Consider the following 24,655-nt stretch of genomic DNA (forward strand, 5'->3'; position numbering starts at 1 on the left):
CTTTCATTCTGACTATTTAACAGTGGTGACTTGTATCACTTGCTGTGGGTGCACTTGTTGTTCCTGTTATGATAGACAGTGGGTCTCCATTTTTGAACCCTCACACAAAACGTATTTCCTGGCATATTGTTTTCCAGGTACTTTTGTCTTTGTTACAGATAACCTTTCTCAACAAGGAGTGGCCTCTTAATCGTAAAAACTCTCAATGGCCCTACTTCCTGTGGGGTACTCCTACCCATTCTGTCCAGCTATCAATACATTGATACAACATTAGATCCAGTTTATAACTTGGGTTTTGTTTTTTCTTCTCTTGGTGATTTTGATAATCCATGCCATCTTGTGTCAGGTCATTTTGATTTATCCTTCCTGACTGGTACAAACATGGTTTTCTCAGCTGTTTCAGTTCAAAGCATTCTTTTAGTTCTGGATTAATTTCACTAACCTACAGTTTTGATTTATCCTTCCTGACTGGTACAAACATGGTTTTCTCAGCTGTTTCAATTCAAAGCATTCTTTTAGTTCTGGATTAATTTCACTAACCTACAGTTTTGATTTATCCTTCCTGACTGGTACAGACATGGTTTTCTCAGCTGTTTCAGTTCAAAGCATTCTTTTAGTTCTGGATTAATTTCACTAACCTACAGTTTTGAGACTCGTGTAGAATATTCTTACCACCATTTTCTTTTCTTTCCATCTTTCACTTCATTCTTGGCTGGAACTAGATGACTTTCTTTTTCCCATATGTACTTTATGTTGCTTCATTGCTTTCATGGCTTTTTTCCATTGACTCCATTTCCCATATTTTAGTTCCCTTGCACTACATTTCTGTTCACGAATTTAACTTTCTCTCTTACCTATTGGATTCAACTTGTGGTTTGATTGGCCTTTTCTTCCTTTTCTCCATAATCAATTTCTGGTGTCTTCACTCTGAATTTCAACCCTGTTGTCCATTGTTGATACTTCATCTTTGGAGCACTATGACTACACCTTGTATGCCCATCTCCAGTTATTTGTTTTGGATAGCTATTTATTCTTTGATGAGATACTGTCTTCCACCTGTTGCCATCCTTCTCTCTTCTGTGAAACTGACTGGTTAAGTTTTCTTTCTTTTGTTAATATGCATTATTTTACAGAGGTCTGTCCAATGTTTTGACTAGAATCTCACTTTGTGGTGAGAGGTGAGATGAAGACATGATCATTTTTCCTGTTTCTGCATCAGTGTTGGTTCTCAGAATTGTAGTTGACTTATTGACGATGTGCTGCTTGTCGTACTGTGAGTTGAGTTCTCTACACAGTTGACTTGCTGTGCACGGTCTGTCATGCTCTAACCACTCTACATTCTGGAGCACATCCCTTATTTTACTGAAATTCCTTTAATCAGGGAGATTGAAATTATAATATATTGTGGTTAGGATCACTGTCCAACCATTTTTTCTCCAGTTGTGTTGTGCTCCTCATAATTTTCTGCCTGGGTCTGTCATACCTTTTCCATATCTGGTACAGATGTGGTGCAGTATCCCAAATATAATTAGAGGATGTCCTCTGGACACTTATGAAGGATGCTTCTAATTTCTCCCTCGTACTGGTCCCTCCACCTGTTCACATGTGAACAGGAAGAAAGCAATCAAATATCATTTCTGAACCTCAAAATTACAAGAACTGACACACAATTCAAAACAGAAATCCACTGAAAAATCACCCATACTGTATTATACATTCCTTGGGACTCAGCACAAGAAACAAAACAAAAACTCAACATATTAAGAAACCAAATGAGCACAGCCATAAAACTATGCTCACCAGATAAAATTAATAATGAATTAGACAAAATAAAACAATACTTCATCAACATCAATACGTTTTCTCCACAAACCGTAGAAAACATTATACACACACATCTAGACAAAAAGCAGAATCAACTAACAAAAGTAAATGTATCTCACGAATCATAAAATCACGAAACCATATACTGCTGCATGCCATATATTCCCAACATCAGCAGACAAATAACCAACATTTGGCAAAAACTAGTAACAAAATATGACATTCCAGTTAATACCAAATTTATTCAAAAACCAGGCACAAAACTGAGGTCTACACTATGTAAAAACTACACTGACAAACACCACACCAACATTATTATAAAATACAATGTGATAACTGCCACGACTTTTATATTGGAGAAACAAGTAGAAAAATGGAAACCAGATTCAAAGAACACAAAAAGTCACCTTCACACGTTTTTGAACACTGCAAATCAAATAAGCACAACATAACTCTAGAAAACACCCAAATACTAAATAAAGAAACAAACATAAACAAAAGCAAAATTAAAGAAGCCTTACTTATACAACAACTTAAGCCCAAAATAAACCAATATAAAGGAACGCCTTTATGCCTATATTAATATAATAAAATAAATAAAATTATATATTCAAACATCTAATACTGCCCTCTACATTTCGACACACAGTTACACAACCCCTTTCAAACATGTGGTCAGCTTCCGGTCAGTTACCTCTTTCTTTCTTTGTGAACCTGACGATGACCGAAGAAGGTGGAAACGTTGTTCGCTCTTCTACGTAAAATATTTTCTCAACCCAAACGAGTTGTTTTTGCATATATATTTGTCTACATCACTGAGATAGTGTATGCACATGTTCAGTACAGATAAACTATGTATTATTATAATAGATAGTGTATGTACATGTTCAGTACAGATAAACTATGTATTATTATAATAGATAGTGTATGTACATGTTCAGTACAGATAAACTGTATTATTATAATAGATAGTGTATGTACATGTTCAGTTCAGATAAACTGTATTATTATAATACATAGTGTATGTATATGTTCAGTACAGATGTATTATTATAATACATAGTGTATGCACATGTTCAGTACAGATGTATTATTATAATACATAGTGTATGTATTAATTTACTGTAAAACTACTGAAATTGATGTTACTTATATTTGATTTCTAAGATGAAACCATATCATGTTGGGAGCAGTTGATAAAGATTACAGATGTATATTTCTGTTAAACCTCTTGTAGATATCTGTATTTTGAAAACTGGAAGAGAGGTCACATTGTTAGTTTTCTTTTAGGCATTTGGTGGTTTAGTGATATCTGCTGCCGTCAAATATGCTGACAACATTTTAAAGGGATTTGCAACATCGTTATCAATTGTACTGTCGACCATTTTTTCATATTTTGTTTTGGGAGATTTCAGTCCAAACAGGTAAGAATTGGTTTCCTTCTAAAATGATTATGTAAGTGTTGGTATGAACAATATCTCACTGAAGTTATGTTGAGCTACTGAATGTATACAGTTGCAGTATTCAAGGTGAAACTAATTTTTCTTACATAACAAGACAACTTGTTCTCCAGAATAACTGGAGAATATTTATTGCAGAGTAATTCTGAATTTCATGAAATGAAAATAGTGACTGGACAAGTTGTGAAACACAATAAACAGCCTTTATTTAAAACACAGTGTATGTAATTGTTTTGAATGATGGACATTCCATTTTACTATATTTGAGCTGTTTTCTCTCTAAATTTATATCTCACACCAGACTGACTAATCTTAATTAGTACAGGTCTTGTACTATCAAGACATCTTGATAACATCAGAAATACTGAATATCACTTGTGCTACTTAAGTGACTGGTCATTTCTCTTCAAACATGGAAAGGGTTGTAATCTTGAGGCATCACGTGACCTACCATCAGAGGGCATTGATCTCTGCAGTCATGTACAATGTAGATCATTACAGCCATACTTTGTGTGGGTAGATCAGGTTTTACCCCAAGAGGATAACAAAAAACAGTGACAACTATAACAAAAGCAACTTTTGGAGTTTTTTGTTTGGCCACATGTGAAAATATTCTACACCTGAAAATTTTCAAGACAATAATATGTATAAAAAACCAACAAAATATGAGATACATGTTAATGTTTGTATACCACCACACAGATTCTAAATTATTTCTTGCTTTCTTTTTTTTGAAATGAAAAGATCACAGTTCAGAGTTGTGAATAAATTCACGTTAAAGTTAATGAAGTGTATTACTGTTGTTTAGTCAAGGTGAAAAATGGTTAGGTTTCATTTCTGTAATTCTGATTAGAGTGGGAAACCTCACATTAATATGAAACCTGGATTTTACATATTGCTACCACTATTAAATTAACATAGAATTGAAATAATACATAATAAATTTATCCCAAAATAATAGTACATGTAATTGTGGAGCAATGCATCTGAAATTGTTGATTTGCAAGATTAGATCTGTAACTAAACCATTTGTATGGGCAGTTCAAGTTGCATACTTCATATTTTTATCATAAGATCTTGATAGCTTTGTTGAAAATAAATCCTTGTGAAAAGAAAATTGAAAGAGGTTCTGCACCAGTAGAAATGTCTCAGTGAAATGAAATACAATTCTACCAACTGTCTAAACTAACATTGGATGAAACCTAGTGATCTCTGGATTACTTTTCACTGTAATTTTATTACACTGTTGCTCATAGTTAATCAATTGTAGGTCTGATGATGCTGAAATTATGGGTTAAATACCTGTAGTGGGCACAGCTGATAACCCATTGTGTAGCTTTATGCTTCACAGCAAACAAAGGAAAAATTATGTTTGAGAAGTGTAATGATTTTACCCTTGAAGTAGATTAACAGTTTTCAGTAATCCAACAGCAAAAGTAAATCCTAGTAATCCTAAATCAAAATCAGATCCTATTAACATTAAATAACCCTACAAAAAAAGTAGATCATGTTAAAGTAATCCTACAAAAAGATTTCATTGAGGTTAAGTAATCCTACAAAAAAGTAGATCCTATTAAGATTAAATAATCCTACAAAAAAAAGTATATCCTGTCAAAGTTAAGTAATCCTACAAAAAAAGTAGATCCTATTAAGATTAAGTAATCCTAAAATAAAGTATATCCTGTCAAAGTTAAGTAATCCTACAAAAATATTAGATCCTATTAAGATTAAGTAATCCTACAAAAAAGTAGATCCTATTAAGATTAAGTAATCCTACAAAAAAAGTAGATCCTATTAAGATTAAGTAATCCTACAAAAAAAGTAGATCCTATTAAGATTAAGTAAGCCTACAAAAATAGTAGTTCCTATTAAGATTAAGTAAGCCTACAAAAAAAAGTAGATCCTATTAATATTAAGTAATCCTACAAAAAAAGTATATTCTATCAAAGTTAAGTAATCCTACAAAAATAGTAGATCCTATTAAGATTAAGTAATCCTACAAAAAAGTAGATCCTATTAAGATTAAGTAATCCTACAAAAACAAGTATATTCTATCAAAGTTAAGTAATCCTACAAAAATAGTAGATCCTATTAAGATTAAGTAATCCTACAAAAAAGTATATCTTATCAAAGTTTAGTAATCCTACAAAAATAGTAGATCCTATTAAGATTAAGTAATCCTACAAAAAAGTATATTCTATCAAAGTTAAGTAATCCTACAAAAATAGTAGATCCTATTAAGATTAAGTAATCCTACAAAAAAGTATATTCTATCAAAGTTAAGTAATCCTACAAAAATAGTAGATCCTATTAAGATTAAGTAATCCTACAAAAAAGTTATCCTATCAAAGTTAAGTAATCCTACAAAAATAGATCCTATTAAGATTAAGTAATCCTACAAAAAAGTATATTCTATCAAAGTTAAGTAATCCTACAAAAATAGTAGATCCTATTAAGATTAAGTAATCCTCCAAATAAAGTATATCCTATCAAAGTTAAGTAATCCTACAAAAAAAAGTATATCCTGTTAAGATTAAGTAATCCTACAAATAATAATCTGATGTTTATTCTCCCAGTAAAAGGTATAATATTTATTACTGGTTGTAACTGACTAGTTTCATTGGATATAACCAATAATAAAAATTCTCTTTCATTGTGCCAAAAACATCAGATCGTATATTTTTTACTCTGAATATATAAGCCCAATGTGCCTCAAAATAAACTAATTGTATGTTATTTTACATTAGATAACAAGTTAGATATTTCTGTTGCAGGTCTTAGCAACGTGAATGCTTATATGTAATAATTTATAACTTAGCAAGTGACATCTTAAAACTGAGTATGATGTTATCTGTTCCACAGAGAAACTTGTGTTTTATGTTATTAAATCAAGCATTATAAAAGCATTGCAATTTATCTTTGTGTTTTCTTATGGTAATTAATTGTACCAAAAGTTAGTTTTTTTAATTTTCTGCTGCAATGAAAGAAAAAACTTGAAACAGTTTGTGTAGCTTCTTTAACAGAATTAATAAAAATATTTTTATGCTTAATTCTATTTGCTATTAAAACAGTGTATGAAACAGTTTCGATTCACCAAGTAACAAACAACAATACATTTCAATTAATTCTTTCACAACAGGCTTGGTATACAATACATGAGTTTGTCTACACATTTGCACATGTTAAGTATTTATCCCATAATATTTGATACAGCGTGTGCATACTCATAAAGTTTGTTAGACTTTTAATAAATATTACAATTACTTTGTTTATAAAAAATCAGATTTTTTAATGAAGTATTTTTACTAAGGATTTGTTTGTGAAAATTGAGTTTTATTTATTAGTGCGAGTGAACAATGATGTTATTTAAAAAAAATTCTCCCTCTCAAAAATCTCAAATAATATTTGAATAATCTCTGAAACCTTCGAAATACATTTCAAATGTTAGTTTTCAGTAAGACTATATTTTATTTTCTATACTCTGTGGGGTCTGTCATTTGACCAACCTTGTAACTGTGATAAAAGAATCAAGAAATAAATATAAATTATGCTTTTCTCATGCTAGAATAACTACATATTATAACATTAAAATACAAACGTTTAGTCTAAGTAGCTTAATTCTTATAATGTTATACATTTATTATTATTTTAACCTTCCAGTTATGCCTAGCTAACATTATACGAGATCTGTTCAAAAAATACGCGGACTGTTTGAATTGCGCGGCTCCAGTTGGTTCCAGAGGAATCCGCTTGGTGTCGCTAGGTTTGCACAAATCACCTGATTACGACGCCATTTTCCAATTGCAGATATCTTCATTTGTGTATTAGCTACGCGGTTTTAAGTGAGGTGCGATTTTTTCGTTTGGCGGATTTGAGAATGAATGACCTGAAGGAGTAACGACTTGCTGTGAAATTTTGTGTTAAACTTGGAAAATCTGTGACTGAAACTTTTGCTATGCTTAACACGGCTTACGGGGATGTTGCTATGAAGCGTACGGCATGTTTCAAGTGGCATGAATGTTTTAAGGATGGTCGACAGTCCATTGAAGATGATGAGCGTCCTGGACGTCCTTCCACATCAACTGACGACCCATACGTCGACAAAATCAATACCCTGGTGCGGGCAAATCGACGCCTGACTGTCAGGAGCTTACTGGAGAGTGTGGGATATCAGTTGGATCTTGTTACGAGATTTTGACCGAAAAATTGAAGATGCACTGCGTTGCTGCGAAATTTGTGCCTCAGAACTCGTGAGTTTTTGGCCAAACACTCGATCACTGTTCTTCCCCACCTCCCCCTACTCACCTGACCTTGCTCCTTGCAATTTTTTCTTGTTCCCTAAACTCAAAAGACCCTTGAAAGGAAGAAGATTTGAGACGATTCCCGAGATTAAGGCAAATGCGACGAAGGAGCTGGAGGACATTACAAAAGAAGCATACCAGGACTGTTTCAACAAGTGGAAACACCGTTGGGATAAGTGTGTGCGTTGGGGAGGAGAGTACTTTGAAGGGGTCCCAGACCTGTAACTTCTAAATAAAGTACATTTTGTTTTATGACGTCAGTCCGCCTATTTTTTGAACAGCCCTCATGATAGCTTGCATTGTTGAGGTGCACATGCAGTCATGTTACATTATTCAGTATTATATAAATTACCTTTAGTCTTCCTCATCATGGCTGTGTTTTAGTGGACCAGTATTTTGTAATAAACAGTCACATTTCAATTATTACACATATATATATATTGATTATTACTATTTAGAAATAAATAAATCAAGAAGTAAAGCAAACAATTATGTTTTTTTACTACAACCTTTGAACTCAGTTGCTGCTGGACATAGGTTGCTAAGCCTTTTAAAATTTTGCATGTGGAGGATATCAAAAACGTTTTTTGTATACATTTGAATAACCAGAACATCATAAATAACTACACTGATACCATAGAATTTCAGTATAATTTATTAAGTTTTGTAACTCAGATGTTTTTAGACTTTAAAAAATATGAAACTTTGAGCAGACTGAAGACACAACCTACCACTTTGAAATCTTGGATTGAAAGAATGTGGTAGTATTTTTACTGATCAAAATGGCTGAAAGAAACCACTCTGGAGACATTCTAAGTTGTTGATTGATTGTTCATTCATGTTTTAAGAACTGAGAAGAGTTGAATGGGACCACCATGTTTGATTCAGTACCTAAGCCATATCTCACGAAATAAAGAGATACGAGGTTTTTATTTTATATTCTAGCTTGGCAATATTAGTAATTTGAGTTCTTAATTTGTACAGAACTACAGACTTAGTATTTTAACATCGCAGACATCTAATTTTAAACCGTGCTGTATTCAACATCCCATGACTCACTAAAATCTATATTTAAATGTGTTCTTTCAATATTTACTTTTAATTTAAGAAATTTACTCACATATAATATTAAAGTTTGAATTATAATCTACAATTTGATTTCAAACTTGGTGACATAAATTCATAAAATAGTAGTTCAATAGAATTTTGAATACAAGGTCATGGCCTTTGAACCCTGACCCATTACGAAAAGGATAAAGCTAGTGAGGTTAAACTAAATATTGTAATACTTTTATTGCTCAATTATTGTATGGAAACTAAAGGAATTTTCCTGATCTCTTTTTAGTTTCAAATATTCTTTGATCTCATTTCCATAGCCATTTCCTTTCCGGTACTTTTGTTGTCATCATGGCCACGATTTTGTATGGATATTCTGGAAAACGTTCACAACAACTGAAACTTGAATAATTTTCAAAGTTTTAGATTCAAATGCTATATGTGGATGATTAATCTTTATTTATGTATAAAATATCAAGTACACATGGAAGTATCAGACACATTTTGATGTCATTCTAAGTGTTATACTATAGATGTTACATAACTTAAATAGGTCATCTGTAATTTTGAGTGGTAAAAAATCCTGTAATGTAATCTACTTCAAAATCCATTGTTTTTGAAAACCTAGAAGTATTTTGTTTCTCAAGAAATAACTTGATGAAAGGTTTTCTTTATAGTGTTTAATAACATATTTATTGGATGTGTACTATTTATAATTTGCATGTCTTTTATATATGAAGACTGTTATGGGCATGTTCAGAATATTGTGTGAAGAAGTCAGTAATGTGCTAATCACCATAATTAAGTAGTTGATTTATAATCACCATAATTAAGTAGCTGATTTATAACAATTACTATATTTAATATAATCCAGCAAAGAAAATAGATTTTGCATTAAATTTATCTGTATGAAAAATTATTACCTTTTGTCATTATTCTAGAGAAACAGAGGGGAACTATTAATAATAACATAAAGCTTTTTTATTAACAGGTTACTTATTATAAACTAAACATGATGGTGACAAAACTAATATTAACTCTTTTTCACTCAATTTTTTCCAAACTTAAAATTAATTCTTAACTAACTCTGTGCCTTATCTAATAGTTTGGTTTTTGTTAGTTTTATTTTCAGCAACTTTATAAAAGAATGTTGAAAAACATTTATTCAGATATAACTTTGATAATTTATTAGTTTATCTTTGGTTGAAAGAAAATGAACTGGCCTACTTTCTCTTAATCATCAGATATAAATGTGGTTAAACTATGTGTGAGATGTTTATATTCTCCAGAATGTCCTCAGATAGTAAGCACGCCATCATGGGATTCTTGTGAAAAACATACTGCTGTTTAACATGCTCAAACAGGTGTCAGAACAGATGTAGGATTTAATATGGTCTTACCTATAATAATACACCTCTCTTCATTGGACATGGTGTGTACATAAATTATCCTGAAGTAACTATACAGGATTAGTATTAGACATGGTGTGTTTATAAACTATACTGAAGTAACTATACAGGATTAGTATTAGACATGGTGTGTTTATAAACTATACTGAAGTAACTATACAGGATTAGTATTAGACATGGTGTGTTTATAAACTATACTGAAGTAACTATACAGGATTAGTATTAGACATGGTGTGTTTATAAACTATACTGAAGTAACTATACAGGATTGGTATTGGACGTGGTGTGTTTATAAACTATACTGAAGTAACTGTACAGGATTAGTATTAGACATGGTGTGTAAAAAACTATATTGAAGTAACTATGCAGGATTGGTATTGGACGTGGTGTATACATAAACTATACAGGATTGGTATTGGGCATTGTGTATACATAAACTATACAGAATTGGTATTGGGCATTGTGTATACATAAACTATACAGGATTGGTATTGGGCGTTGTGTATACAGAAACTATACAGGATTGGTATTGGGCGTATTGTGGGCAGTTGTGTACAGAAACTATACAGGATTGGTATTGGACATGGTGTGTACATAATCCATACAGGATTGGTATTGGACATGGTGTGTACATAAACTATACAGAATTGGCATTACATATGTTGTGTACATAAAGTAATAATGTGGTAACACAGGAGTTTTGAAGATTTGGAATTTTTGGTGAATAATTGTCATATTTAATATTTATTACTTTTAAACATTTTTTGTTAATATAGAAGTGAAGTAAGATCATTTTTGACAAAATGTGACACTGTACAAAGTAACTGTTGCTATTTTAGTAGAGATGGAAGAAGTTAAAAAATGTGTGAATCTTTATTAAAATGGGTTTGATAGAACCATGTTTTTCTTTGTACACCATACCTAAGTACAAGAATGAAACTTTGTAATAGAAAACATTTAATGATTATAAGTGATCAGTGAAGGTTTGCATAAGTATATTCTAAATAATTTATTGTAAAATAACTAGGGTATAATCACTAGAAAGTGTAAATTGATGTTGAAGTAAGTTAAGATTATTCATAAAAAATTATTTATGTGAATCAAATACAAACTTGTTAAAGTTAACAAGTATAAGCTAATAAAAAGATGTATTACAGAGTTAATTATTTTCAGGTGTATTTTAACCTTTGCAACACTTTCCATTATTATTTATTGTGTTACCTGCAGTTCCTACAAAAGTTTTGTGAAGGAGAGGTCAGTCTTAAACTGTATGTGTTTGAAAACATTCCACAGGCTAACAACATTAGTTGCACTTTTTTTTTTCTTACAAATAATATGCTTAAGCAAATCAAAGTTAATTGGAGCTGTACTGCTGGACTTGACAGACAATTGGTCAGATGGGCTGTCTGTGGTACCAGTTTTTTGGTCAACATTCTGATGGAAAAACTTCAAACATACGTTTAGTATCTTGTTGGCATTGCCAAGAGATATATCTAGCTTCTTTTAATGGCTCTATGAGTTGAATCATCCTGTTTAGTAACAGTGGCATTCATTTTATGGATGAGAGTGTTGCTCTAGGATGTAAGTACTTATATTTATGTTGTTTTAAATGCACTGCTCTGGAATTTTTCCAACTTTTGTAGGGAATACTAAACACTTCCTTCTCTGAGTGGTATTTCCTCTTGCCATAACTTATTTAACGTGTTTTATCTATATCCTACTTTGGAAAGAACTGTGACATGTTCCTCCAACTATAAATCTACAGTGGGTGCCATTCACTGTTGAATGGTCAGGACATCATTCTGAACCAAATATAAAATTGCAAGATCTCACATGCGAGAACACTACTAAATCAGCTAATAAATGGTTATTTTAAAGTGTAATAACCTGTTTACACTTCAACTGCTGAAACTAAATTTTTGAACTTGCTAACTTGAGAGCATTATCAAGTAGACAGTGGTCACAAATAGATACTAACTTGAGAGCATTATCAAGTAGACAGTGGTCACAAATAGAAACACATCTTTAAGTTTTATTTAAACACAACATCATTCATTTTAATAATTAGTGTCAAAAGTGCTCACCTTATATTCTGATAGTGTTTCAGGATCAAGGGAAACATTATATAATAACTTTATATCTGTCATAATGTGCTGCACTTCTTTACATTCCATTGCTTAATTGTGATACTCCAGCTGTACTTATCTTTTACAGATGTTTTATTCCATGTATCAAATTCTTTGACATTATTTTCAGACCTTGTTGCACTAATATTCACTATGATATATTGTATGGTGAAGTGTAGCTACTGTGCACCAAATATTTAATGTAGTGCTTACTACTTATTTGTAAAGTTCATTTACATAATAAAATAGTGCAAAACCATTTTGAGAGTGAGTTAAGTTGTAAGTTAAAAACGAAATTGTCTATTTGAATATTTGTTTGAATGTTGGTGTTTTATGAAGATATTATTTCTTCATTCATGTAAATTTGTTTTTATAGTCAAGTATATTTTAAAATAAAGATTTTCTGTGCAATTATGGTCTATAAATTATTTGTTTTCTGGGTTTCAAAGGATCTGTAGATTCTGCTGTGTTATTTATAAATGTAGAAACTGAAATATCTAACTAGTTGGAGTTTGAACAATTCATACTATATTAAATACATGTATATTAGGGCTAACTGTTGAAGTTTGAACAATTCATACTATATTAAATACATGTATATTAGGGCTAACTGTTGAAGTTTGAACAATTCATACTATATTAAATACATGTATATTAGGGCTAACTGTTGAAGTTTGAACAATTCATACTATATTAAATACATGTATATTAGGGCTAACTGTTGAAGTTTGAACAATTCATACTATATTAAATACATGTATATTAGGGCTAACTGTTGAAGTTTCAACAATTCATACTATATTAAATATAAGTATATTAGGGCTAGTTGTTGAAGTTTGAATAATTCATACTATATTAAATATAAGTATATTAGGGCTAGTTGTTGAAGTTTGAATAATTCATACTATATTAAATATAAGTATATTAGGGCTAGTTGTTGAAGTTTGAATAATTCATACTATATTAAACACGTGTATATATGAGCTTGTTCCTTAGACGTCATGTCATTGCTATCTTTTGTAGTAGCCAACATTGCGTTAAATATAGTGACCTTTGCTGACAAGGTGAAGTCTGAGTTTGTCTTTTGTAGTTTAGTTCCTTTTTTGTTGGAGATTAGTTTGTGCTGTATCTCCTAGGTAATCCAAGATATCTCAGTCTAAGTTGAGGTCCATAGAGCCTTGCATAAAAGTTTCCTGTACCATTCAGAGCTTTTAAGTAACTTGCTTGTCTTGTGCCTTACTAAAACCCCCCATCCTGTCTGTTGACTCCATTCTTGGTTTATTTTAAATTTCACACAAAGCTAGCCATCTCCAGTTCAGCAGTGTTAGATTAGAGGGAAAGCAGCTAAACATGATCACCCATTGCCAACTCTTTTACCAACAAATAATGGAATTGACCATAACTTATAATGCCCCCACAGCTGAAAGGATGAGCTGTTTGGTGTGACGGGGATTTGAACCTGCGACCCTCAGATTATGAGTCTAGGGCCTTAACTTCCTGGCCACGATGGGCCTAGGTAATAATGTAATTAGATAGAGTTTATTTTCTTCATGGCTACTGGAGTTTAGTTTCAGTTTTTATACTTTTAATATACTATATCTTGTTTAGCTCTTAATTTAAAGTTACAATTATTACTGACATTTTGTTAAAAAGAATTTCACTTGGTTCTTGAGTGAGAAAGATATCATTGTTTATGTTGGTGTGGCATGTTTTTGTTTTAATGACATTTGAAGTAGTCTGAGAACTATTGTCATTACCTTGTATTAAATTTTGTTTTATAAATAATTAGCCAAAGCATCCGGCTTCAATCGAGTTAGTAAGTGGATGTACAGTACTGTATACAAGAGAATTAGTAAGTGGATGTACAGTGCTGTATACAAGAGAATTAGTAAATGGATGTACAGTGCTGTATACAAGAGAATTAGTAAGTGGATGTACAGTGCTGTATACAAGAGAATTAGTAAGTGGATGTACAGTGCTGTATACAAGAGAATTAGTAAGTGGATGTACAGTGCTGTATACAAGAGAATTAGTAAGTGGATGTACAGTGCTGTATACAAGAGAATTAGTAAGTGGATGTACAGTGCTGTATACAAGAGAATTAGTAAGTGGATGTACAGTGCTGTATACAAGAGAATTAGTAAGTGGATGTACAGTGCTGTATACAAGAGAATTAGTAAGTGGATGTACAGTACTGTATACAAGAGAATTAGTAAGTGGATGTACAGTGCTGTATACAAGAGAATTAGTAAGTGGATGTACAGTGCTGTATACAAGAGAATTAGTAAGTGGATGTACAGTGCTGTACACACAAGAGAATAGTAAATGGATGTACAGTGCTGTATACAAGAGAATTAGTAAGTGGATGTACAGTGCTGTATACAAGAGAATTAGTAAGTGGACGTACAGTGCTGTATACAAGAGAATTAGTAAGTGGATGTACAGTGCTGTATACAAGAGAATTAGTAAGTGGATGTACAGTGCTGTATACAAGAGAATTAGTAAGTGGATGTACAGTGCTGTATACAAGAGAATTAGTAAGTGGATGTACAGTGCTGTATACAAGAGAATTAGTAAGTGGATGTACAGTGCTGTATACAAGAGAATTAGTAAGTGGATGTACAGTGCTGTATACAAGAGAATTAGTAAGTGGATGTACAGTACTGTATACAAGAGAATTAGTAAGTGGATGTACAGTACTGTATACAAGAGAATATTTTGGTATTCTTTCCATTTTATGGGGCTAATTATACCATGCCATTACAGAATGTAAATTTCAACATTATGGTAATGTTTCTCTGTCTATGTTGACAACTGAATGGGTTAGGGTGAGAATACGTATCATTCTTTAGAATTACCATACACTTGTACCAAGAATATGTGATAAGGGTTGCAGTTGAATGGACATACTGATCAAATATATGGTCTGAAATAAATGCCACGGTACCCCATGCAGTGTCTTAACTATGTAGAAAGAAGCTAGAATATGGTACTGATATATGCTATAAGAAATTAATTTAATAACACTTGATAAAAACAGTGTTGTACACTATGTATTAAGTTTCATTGTCATGTCATGGTCAAGAAAAGGGTAGGGAATTGTCAGTAAAGCATAATGTTCACTTAGAGCTTTTCATTATGCTGGTTGGACTTTCTGAAAAATTGCTGCATACTTGAAATGCTTGCCAAACCCTGTCAAGTGAACCCTAGTTTGTGAGACCATGACACGTAAATTTGAAAATGGGAAAGGAGGAGTTAGAACACATGAACTCAATGATACTGATGCTAAATATGTTTGTTTATGCAACCTTTAGGACAGAAGGAAGACTGGTACTGATCTCAAGTATGAAATAAACAACCATGTACCAAATAACAGAAAATTATTCAAATCTATTGTATCAAGAAGACTTAACAATAACCAAATATTTGGTTGCATAGCAGTTAAAAAATATTCGCTTTCATCTTCAAAAATTGTCAAGAGACTAAAATTTCCTAAAAAGTACAAATACTGTTGATGACTGGAAAAGGGTGTTATGAACAGATGAGACCAAGTTTGAAATATTTGGTTTGAAGCATAGGTTGTACATCTGGTGGAAGAAAGATGAAAAATACTTACCTCATAGCACCTACCATGAAGAATGGAGTAGGCAGTGTAATGGTTTGGGAGTGTTTTTCTACTTAGATAACAGAATAACTAACTAGCAAGAATACCATCAGATACTGACTGATCATGGTATACCCAATGGTTTGTGTATTAATAACAAGGAATTTTACTGTCAAGAGGAAAGAAGGTAATGACATCAAATCTCATACAAATTTACTTAGGTAATAAGTTACTGTAGTAATTTAAATAATGCAGTGGTTCCCACAGAGCCCATGTTTTATCCCATTTGAGTAGATCTGGGATTTCTTAGATCAAAAACTTGACAAATTAAAAGTTACTTCCAACAAAACTTTATGGGAGTGTATTAGAGGTATTTGGAGTAAAATTAAATATGTTGCACCAATGCTTGAAAGACTGTTTACAGTTATTAAAACCAGAGGGAGGGACACACAAAACATTAGCTATTTGCTGAACTCAAGTACTTCTACTGAGTTTATGTTGTACTGATATGAAGATTACTAAACTTTTGATGTTTCATGTTTAATTTACCTTCCAGTGTTCTTTTAAAGTAGTCTAGAATATATATTTTCAATTTTTCCCAGCACTCTCCTGCATGATTATTTTCTAATTTTATTACAGATGTTAAAGGGAGCTGTAAAGCCTTGTTAGTGTAATGAATGTTTGTAAGATTTAACAAAATTAGTAAATTAGCCTAAATAAAAGCTGAGTGCCATGACCTTGCCGAGAGCCAACTGCATAAAACTTTTCCAAAAGTAAAACATATCGATCCAATTTAAACTTAAATCATTTCTGATCATAAACATTTTTAATAAAATATTCAACTTCCAATGAACTAAGGTAACAAAAAAACAGTTTTGTTCATTTTATCCTTTCAATACACAGACTAATAACAATATTCGGTTATACTTTTGTTGCTAGGCAACATGACATGAAACATATTCTTACCAAAATGCACTGGCTTTTTTATATATTAGAAATCGTTTGTTTAAAGTTGAGCACAAGCTACATTGAAGAGCTATCTGTGCTCTGCCCACCATGGATACTGAAATCAGATTTCTGGTGTTGCAAGTCCACAGACATGCTGCTTTGCCACTGGAGGGCTAGGAATTGTTAATCTAAATGATATAGTACAGGGTATACTATTGGGTGGTAGTATTTTCCTTGTCATTTTTGATCTACTATACATTGATGATAATAAGTATTTTTTCTTTTCATAATATAAGGACCCACTTATTTTTTGTTTTTTTTGCTAACTTGCCTCATTAAAAGGATATGCATACAAGTGGAGAGTTAATAATACCCAGGTGCACACCCTCAAGGTCTATTTTGTATGGGAGCAAAATTTCAGGTTCTTTCCTCTTGAAGTTATGGCAGTCACACACACACCCTTTTATTATTATGGAGACAATTTTGAGAACATAAATGTCCTTTATATAATAGGTATGAAAATATTGAGGGTTTAAATACAGGTGTGTTTATTGTAATATGAAGGGAACTTAAAAAGTAAATAAGAGTTAACATTTTGTAATAATTTATTATTTATAGACAAATTGGTGAAGATACACAGTTCACACTCTTAACAGGATGTTCAGAAATGCTGCTCTATCCACAGAACTGACAGCTATTAGCTTGCACTACTAGTGAAAATGAATGTTAGATGTGCATTAAATCTTGAATGAAATTCTCAAAGTTACATCTGTTAATTAACATGTGCTGTTCTGGGAGTTGATCATCATTAGAGTACAGCCTTTCGCCAACATGAGTACAACATGTTTCACGTGTAGCTAACCCAATAAGTACTCGCATTTTAACACAACCTCATTCTTTTTCTCAGATGTGTCTTTACATTATGAATTAATTACTTTTGCACTATTTTATAATGAGTTATTGTGCTCTGCCCACCATGGTTGATTTCTTCTTTCAAATTGCGAAATTGTGGTACATATTTCAGTCTGCAGTATCTTTAAAAATATGAAAATAATTATTAATCCAGTAAACTTGTTTCAATAATAACCATCCAGTTTTGTCAACAAAGGCCTACATATACTATTGACAAACCAGAACAAACCTCAGCTATCTTATTTCTGACATCTTCCAACACTCATCAACAAGAACTGTTCTATACTACATTGATGACTTAAATTGTTAGTGACATGAATAACAAAATTAATAGAATTATAGTCGATAGCAAATATTAATTTGCATTAAAGGCAAATTAAAGATTTTTATTACAGTGCATTATTCAAAATTCATTAGTTTTTGTATATTGAAATCAGCGAATGAAAACGTAGTGTGTTTCATAAAGAAGTTTGTGATCAAGATAGTGTGTGTGGTGGTGGTGAAGGTGGAAAGTTCATAGCTGTAAAACTGTTGGGAGAATAACTTTTTTAATGCTGTAACATGTTTTTACAAGAACTGCTCCAGGTCCATTAAAGATGGGTTAGTTGCATTTCCTGGTGCAATGCTTATGTTTTTATAATGGTCAGAATCTTAAATACATAAAAGTGCATTAATTCACTTCTGTACCTTAACCCTAAAAATACAGGATTTATCAAGTACTAAAATACCTAGTTTTGGTAAATTAATACTTCAGATGATGCAGTTTAGGACCTCACTGTACATTATGTTCACAGTTTCCAGTTACAGGGAATTTCATACTGCAGGAAAATCCAGTTTTTATTTTTTAAAGAAATTATGCATATTCCAAATGTTTTTATTAAATTTGTCATTAGTCACAGTGATGTGTAGGCCAGTTTTTTTCCATATTTGATACTGTAGTATAAATTTGTGACTTTGTATCACTAAATCAAAAATGTTTAGTATCAAACGTTACTGGGAAACCATCTGATTATCTAACTCTAGTGATATTACTGTCACAAGTTGTTGGTTCTTTTCTAATCTTCGATTTAGGATTCCCAACCTCTTGGAGAACATATACTGTTGTATAGATAAGCTTAACCACATGTTTCCTTCATCTATTTTTGGTTTGGGCTCTTCCTCATTAGGATCAGGTAAGTCAACCTTTAACCTTTGAAATTTAGGAAACTTTGAAGCAAAATATTTCTAGAACCATCTCTTGACTCAAAACTGTTGGATGTTGTCTCCCTTTATTAAAAACCATTGAGTAACATGAAAGATTTTCTCTCTGAAGCTTTTTGTTGTTTTTCACTCCTCTCTTCATATCATGAATACCATTAATTGGGTCGTCAGTAATACTCTTTAGTTTTATTCACATGATGAGAGATTAGCAATCTGCAATAGATATATAATACATAACCAGCCTTGGTCATCCCATCAAGATGGATAGTTTTCTTCATTTGAGTTGGTTTCTCTCTTCTAAAATGGGAATGACCAAGATTGATCTTTCAAAGACACATCTCCACATTCTGAACTCTCTGCCTGTTCAATGCTTCTTTTGGTTTCATTACAGTGTGAATCTCACTTCAATGACCTTCTCTTTGAGTGGTTACTGTTCTGTATCTTTTTATGTCTTTTGTAAAGATAATTAATTCTTTAGGCCTACAGTTCCAATATTCTATGGATGATGCATTCCTAATCCTTGAGTGGATTCGTAGTAAGTTTATAGCCAACACTAACATCTTGGGCTTGGCCATCATCAGTTTCTTTGTCATCTGTTTGTACAAATGGTAATGATCCATTCAGACAGCTCTATTTTCTTTGTTCCATGCTTTCTCTGCTGGGTCCATGATCATCACATTTGGATTGTTGATTGAAAACTAGAGCCTTGTCATCCTGGTTGTGAAAAGACTAACCCACATAAATCAGATACTTTCCACATGTTTTTTTCTATCCACTGGTGTATTTACTCTCACTTCAAGAGTCCTAAGTTGGACAACAAGCTTCAACTTTTTATTTCCAGTCCCAAACTTCACAGCTCTGGTGATGAATGCTCTGTATCAGATGTTAAAAAGGTTGTGTTCACCAGTTATCAATTATACGTTTATACTTGTACTACTTTTAGTATAAATAGTGTTGTTGCTGGGCTTATGATTCTTCTATAGCAGTTTGTTAGTACTAAGTTCAAAAGCAAAAGAATCGAATGCTCTCTACAGTGTATATTTTGGAATTAGTTGAATGTATGAACAACAAATTATTTACATTACACAGAACATAGTGGACTTTTGACAAAAAAAAAAACCATATAGTGTTTGATATCCCTGAGGTCTATTCAATTACTTTATTTCAATTGACAAGCCAAACTACCTTTCCCTATTTCTATTGCACTAATATTCTGTATATAATCATTACAATTGTTGTGAGTTACTGTAGTCATATACTACTCTTGTCAAAATGGACACCTGCTTATTCAATTATTTTAGAACCACACTTTGATGGAATAATTTTTTTTCTGTTAGTCCCACTATAGCATATTAAACATTATACCTATCACTTCTACGGCAGTTAACTTCACACCAAACGTTTCCTTGGTTATGACTTCAATCTCATATGCTATGGTCTTATGTCTGCTGTTTCCTGCTCATATTAAACATTTATATCTTCATTACTATATATTCTACATCAATGAGTTACAAAAACACAACTTCTAAAAACTGTCTGCTTTTAATTCTTATAATAGAAAACTAACTCATAATATATTCATTTACAAAATGAACTCAATATTTGCACTAAAACCTCCTTTATATCACAACACTGTAAAAAAACTATCCAGTATAAACTAATTAATATCTACACGAAAATGTCCTTTTTATCACATTGTATTAAAAAATTCTCTAGTATAAATTAATTAGTGATATCTGCATTAAAATGTTCTTGATATGACGATACTGTAAAAATTATCTACTGTAAACTAATATCTACACTAAAATATCCTTTATATCAAGACCCTGTAAAAATTGTGTAGTGTAAACTAATTAACATCTGCACTAAAACATCCTTTATATCAAGACACTGTAAAAATTGTCTAGTATAAACTAATTAACATCTACACTAAAACCTCCTTTATATCAAGACACTGTAAAAATTGTCTAGTATAAACTAATTAACATCTACACTAAAACCTCCTTTATATCAAGACACTAAAAAATTGTGTAGTGTAAACTAATTAACATCTGCACTAAAACATCCTTATATCAAGACCCTGTAAAAATTGTCTAGTATAAACTAATTAACATCTACACTAAAACCTCCTTTATATCAAGACACTAAAAATTGTGTAGTGTAAACTAATTAACATCTGCACTAAAACATCCTTTATATCAAGACACTGTAAAAATTGTCTAGTATAAACTAATTAACATCTACACTAAAACCTCCTTTATATCAAGACACTAAAAATTGTGTAGTGTAAACTAATTAACATCTGCACTAAAACATCCTTTATATCAAGACCCTGTAAAAATTGTCTAGTATAAACTAATTAACATCTACACTAAAACCTCCTTTATATCAAGACACTGTAAAAATTGTCTAGTATAAACTAATTAACATCTACACTAAAACCTCCTTTATATCAAGACACTAAAAATTGTGTAGTGTAAACTAATTAACATCTGCACTAAAACATCCTTTATATCAAGACACTAAAAATTGTGTAGTGTAAACTAATTAACATCTGCACTAAAACATCCTTTATATCAAGACCCTGTAAAATTGTCTAGTATAAACTAATTAACATCTACACTAAAACCTCCTTTATATCAAGACACTAAAAATTGTGTAGTGTAAACTAATTAACATCTGCACTAAAACATCCTTTATATCAAGACACTGTAAAAATTGTCTAGTATAAACTAATTAACATCTACACTAAAACCTCCTTTATATCAAGACACTAAAAATTGTGTAGTGTAAACTAATTAACATCTGCACTAAAACATCCTTTATATCAAGACCCTGTAAAAATTGTCTAGTATAAACTAATTAACATCTGCACTAAAACATCCTTTATATCAAGACACTGTAAAAATTGTCTAGTATAAACTAATTAACATCTACACTAAAACCTCCTTTATATCAAGACACTGTAAAATTGTCTAGTATAAACTAATTAACATCTACACTAAAACCTCCTTTATATCAAGACACCAAAAATTGTGTAGTGTAAACTAATTAACATCTGCACTAAAACATCCTTTATATCAAGACCCTGTAAAATTGTCTAGTATAAACTAATTAACATCTACACTAAAACCTCCTTTATATCAAGACACTGTAAAATTGTCTAGTATAAACTAATTAACATCTACACTAAAACCTCCTTTATATCAAGACACTAAAAATTGTGTAGTGTAAACTAATTAACATCTGCACTAAAACATCCTTTATATCAAGACCCTGTAAAAATTGTCTAGTATAAACTAATTAACATCTGCACTAAAACATCCTTTATATCAAGACACTGTAAAAATTGTCTAGTATAAACTAATTAACATCTACACTAAAACCTCCTTTATATCAAGACACTGTAAAAATTGTCTAGTATAAACTAATTAACATCTGCACTAAAACATCCTTTATATCAAGACACTAAAAATTGTGTAGTGTAAACTAATTAACATCTGCACTAAAACATCCTTTATATCAAGACCCTGTAAAAATTGTCTAGTATAAACTAATTAACATCTACACTAAAACCTCCTTTATATCAAGACACTGTAAAAATTGTCTAGTATAAACTAATTAACATCTACACTAAATTGTCCTTTATATCAAGACACTGTAAAAATTGTCTGGTATAAACTAATTAACATCTACACTAAAACCTCCTTTATATCAAGACACTGTAAAAATTGTCTAGTATAAACTAATTAACATCTACACTAAAACCTCCTTTATATCAAGACACTGTAAAAATTGTCTAGTATAAACTAATTAACATTACACTAAATTGTCCTTTATATCAAGACACTGTAAAAATTGTCTAGTATAAACTAATTAACATCTACACTAAAACATCCTTTATATCAAGACACTGTAAAAATTGTCTAGTATAAACTAATTAACATCTACACTAAAACATCCTTTATATCAAGACACTGTAAAAATTGTCTAGTATAAACTAATTAACATCTACACTAAAACATCCTTTATATCACGACACTGTAAAAATTGTCTAGTATAAACTAATTAACATCTACACTAAAACCTCCTTTATATCAAGACACTGTAAAAATTGTCTAGTGTAAACTAATTAACATCTACACTAAAACATCCTTTATATCAAGATACTGTAAAAATTGTCTAGTGTAAACTAATTAACATCTGCACTAAAACATCCTTTATATCAAGACACTGTAAAAATTGTCTAGTATAAACTAATTCACATCTACACTAAAACCTCCTTTATATCAAGACACTAAAAATTGTCTAGTATAAACTAATTCACATCTACACTAAAACATCCTTTATATCAAGACACTGTAAAAATTGTCTAGTGTAAACTAATTAACATCTACACTAAAACATCCTTTATATCAAGACACTAAAAATTGTCTAGTATAAACTAATTAACATCTACACTAAAACATCCTTTATATCAAGACACTGTAAAAATTGTCTAGTATAAACTAATTAACATCTACACTAAAACATCCTTTATATCAAGACACTGTAAAAATTGTCTAGTATAAACTAATTAACATCTACACTAAAACCTCCTTTATATCAAGACACTGTAAAAATTGTGTAGTGTAAACTAATTAACATCTACACAAAAACCTCCTTTATATCAAGACACTGTAAAAATTGTCTAGTGTAAACTAATTAACATCTACACTAAAACCTCCTTTATATCAAGACACTGTAAAAATTGTCTAGTATAAACTAATTAACATCTACACTAAAACATCCTTTATATCAAGATATTGTAAAAATTGTCTAGTATAAACTAATTAACATCTGCACTAAAACATCCTTTATATCAAGACACTGTAAAAATTGTCTAGTATAAACTAATTAACATCTACACTAAAACCTCCTTTATATTAAGACACTAAAAATTGTCTAGTATAAACTAATTAACATCTACACTAAAACCTCCTTTATATCACGACACTGTAAAAATTGTCTAGTGTAAACTAATTAACATCTACACTAAAACATCCTTTATATCACGACACTGTAAAAATTGTCTAGTGTAAACTAATTAACATCTACACTAAATTGTCCTTTATATCAAGACACTGTAAAAATTGTCTAGTATAAACTAATTAACATCTACACTAAATTGTCCTTTATATCAAGACACTGTAAAAAATTGTCTAGTATAAACTAATTAACATCTACACTAAATTGTCCTTTATATCAAGACACTGTAAAAATTGTCTAGTATAAACTAATTAACATCTACACTAAATTGTCCTTTATATCAAGACACTGTAAAAATTGTCTAGTATAAACTAATTAACATCTACACTAAATTGTCCTTTATATCAAGACACTGTAAAAATTGTCTAGTATAAACTAATTGACATCTACACTAAATTGTCCTTTATATCATGACACTGTAAAAATTGTCTAGTATAAACTAATTAACATCTGCACTAAAACATCCTTTATATCAAGATACTGTAAAAATTGTCTAGTATAAACTAATTAACATCTACACTAAAACATCCTTTATATCACGACACTGTAAAAATTGTCTAGTATAAACTAATTAACATCTACACTAAAACGTCCTTCATATCACGACACTGTAAAAATTGTCTAGTATAAACTAATTAACATCTACACTAAATTGTCCTTTATATCACGACACTGTAAAAATTGTCTAGTATAAACTAATTAACATCTACACTAAATTGTCCTTTATATCAAGACACTGTAAAAATTGTCTAGTATAAACTAATTAACATCTACACTAAATTGTCCT

At 31.1% G+C, this 24,655-nt stretch overlaps 1 protein-coding gene across 8 annotated transcripts in view; it reads left to right on the forward strand.

The window, feature by feature from the left end:
* Window positions 1-10,587, forward strand: part of LOC143248448 (UDP-N-acetylglucosamine transporter-like) — a 62,856-nt gene extending 52,269 nt beyond the window's left edge. For 6 of the 8 annotated variants that reach the window (XM_076496815.1, XM_076496816.1, XM_076496814.1 and 3 more), the window contains exons 7-8: window positions 3,115-3,248; window positions 8,962-10,587. In XM_076496815.1, the coding sequence (XP_076352930.1) occupies window positions 3,115-3,248; window positions 8,962-9,052 (225 nt within the window). In that variant the 3' untranslated portion in view covers window positions 9,053-10,587. Of the gene's footprint in view, window positions 1-3,114; window positions 3,249-6,944; window positions 7,232-8,930 lie in introns of those variants that run through there. The other 2 variants (XM_076496818.1, XM_076496819.1) reach the window with 2 other exon arrangements.
* The last annotated feature ends 14,068 nt before the right edge of the window (window positions 10,588-24,655 follow it).

The sequence above is a fragment of the Tachypleus tridentatus genome, chromosome 4 (assembly GCF_004210375.1).
Source record: "Tachypleus tridentatus isolate NWPU-2018 chromosome 4, ASM421037v1, whole genome shotgun sequence".
NCBI lineage: Eukaryota > Metazoa > Arthropoda > Merostomata > Xiphosura > Limulidae > Tachypleus > Tachypleus tridentatus.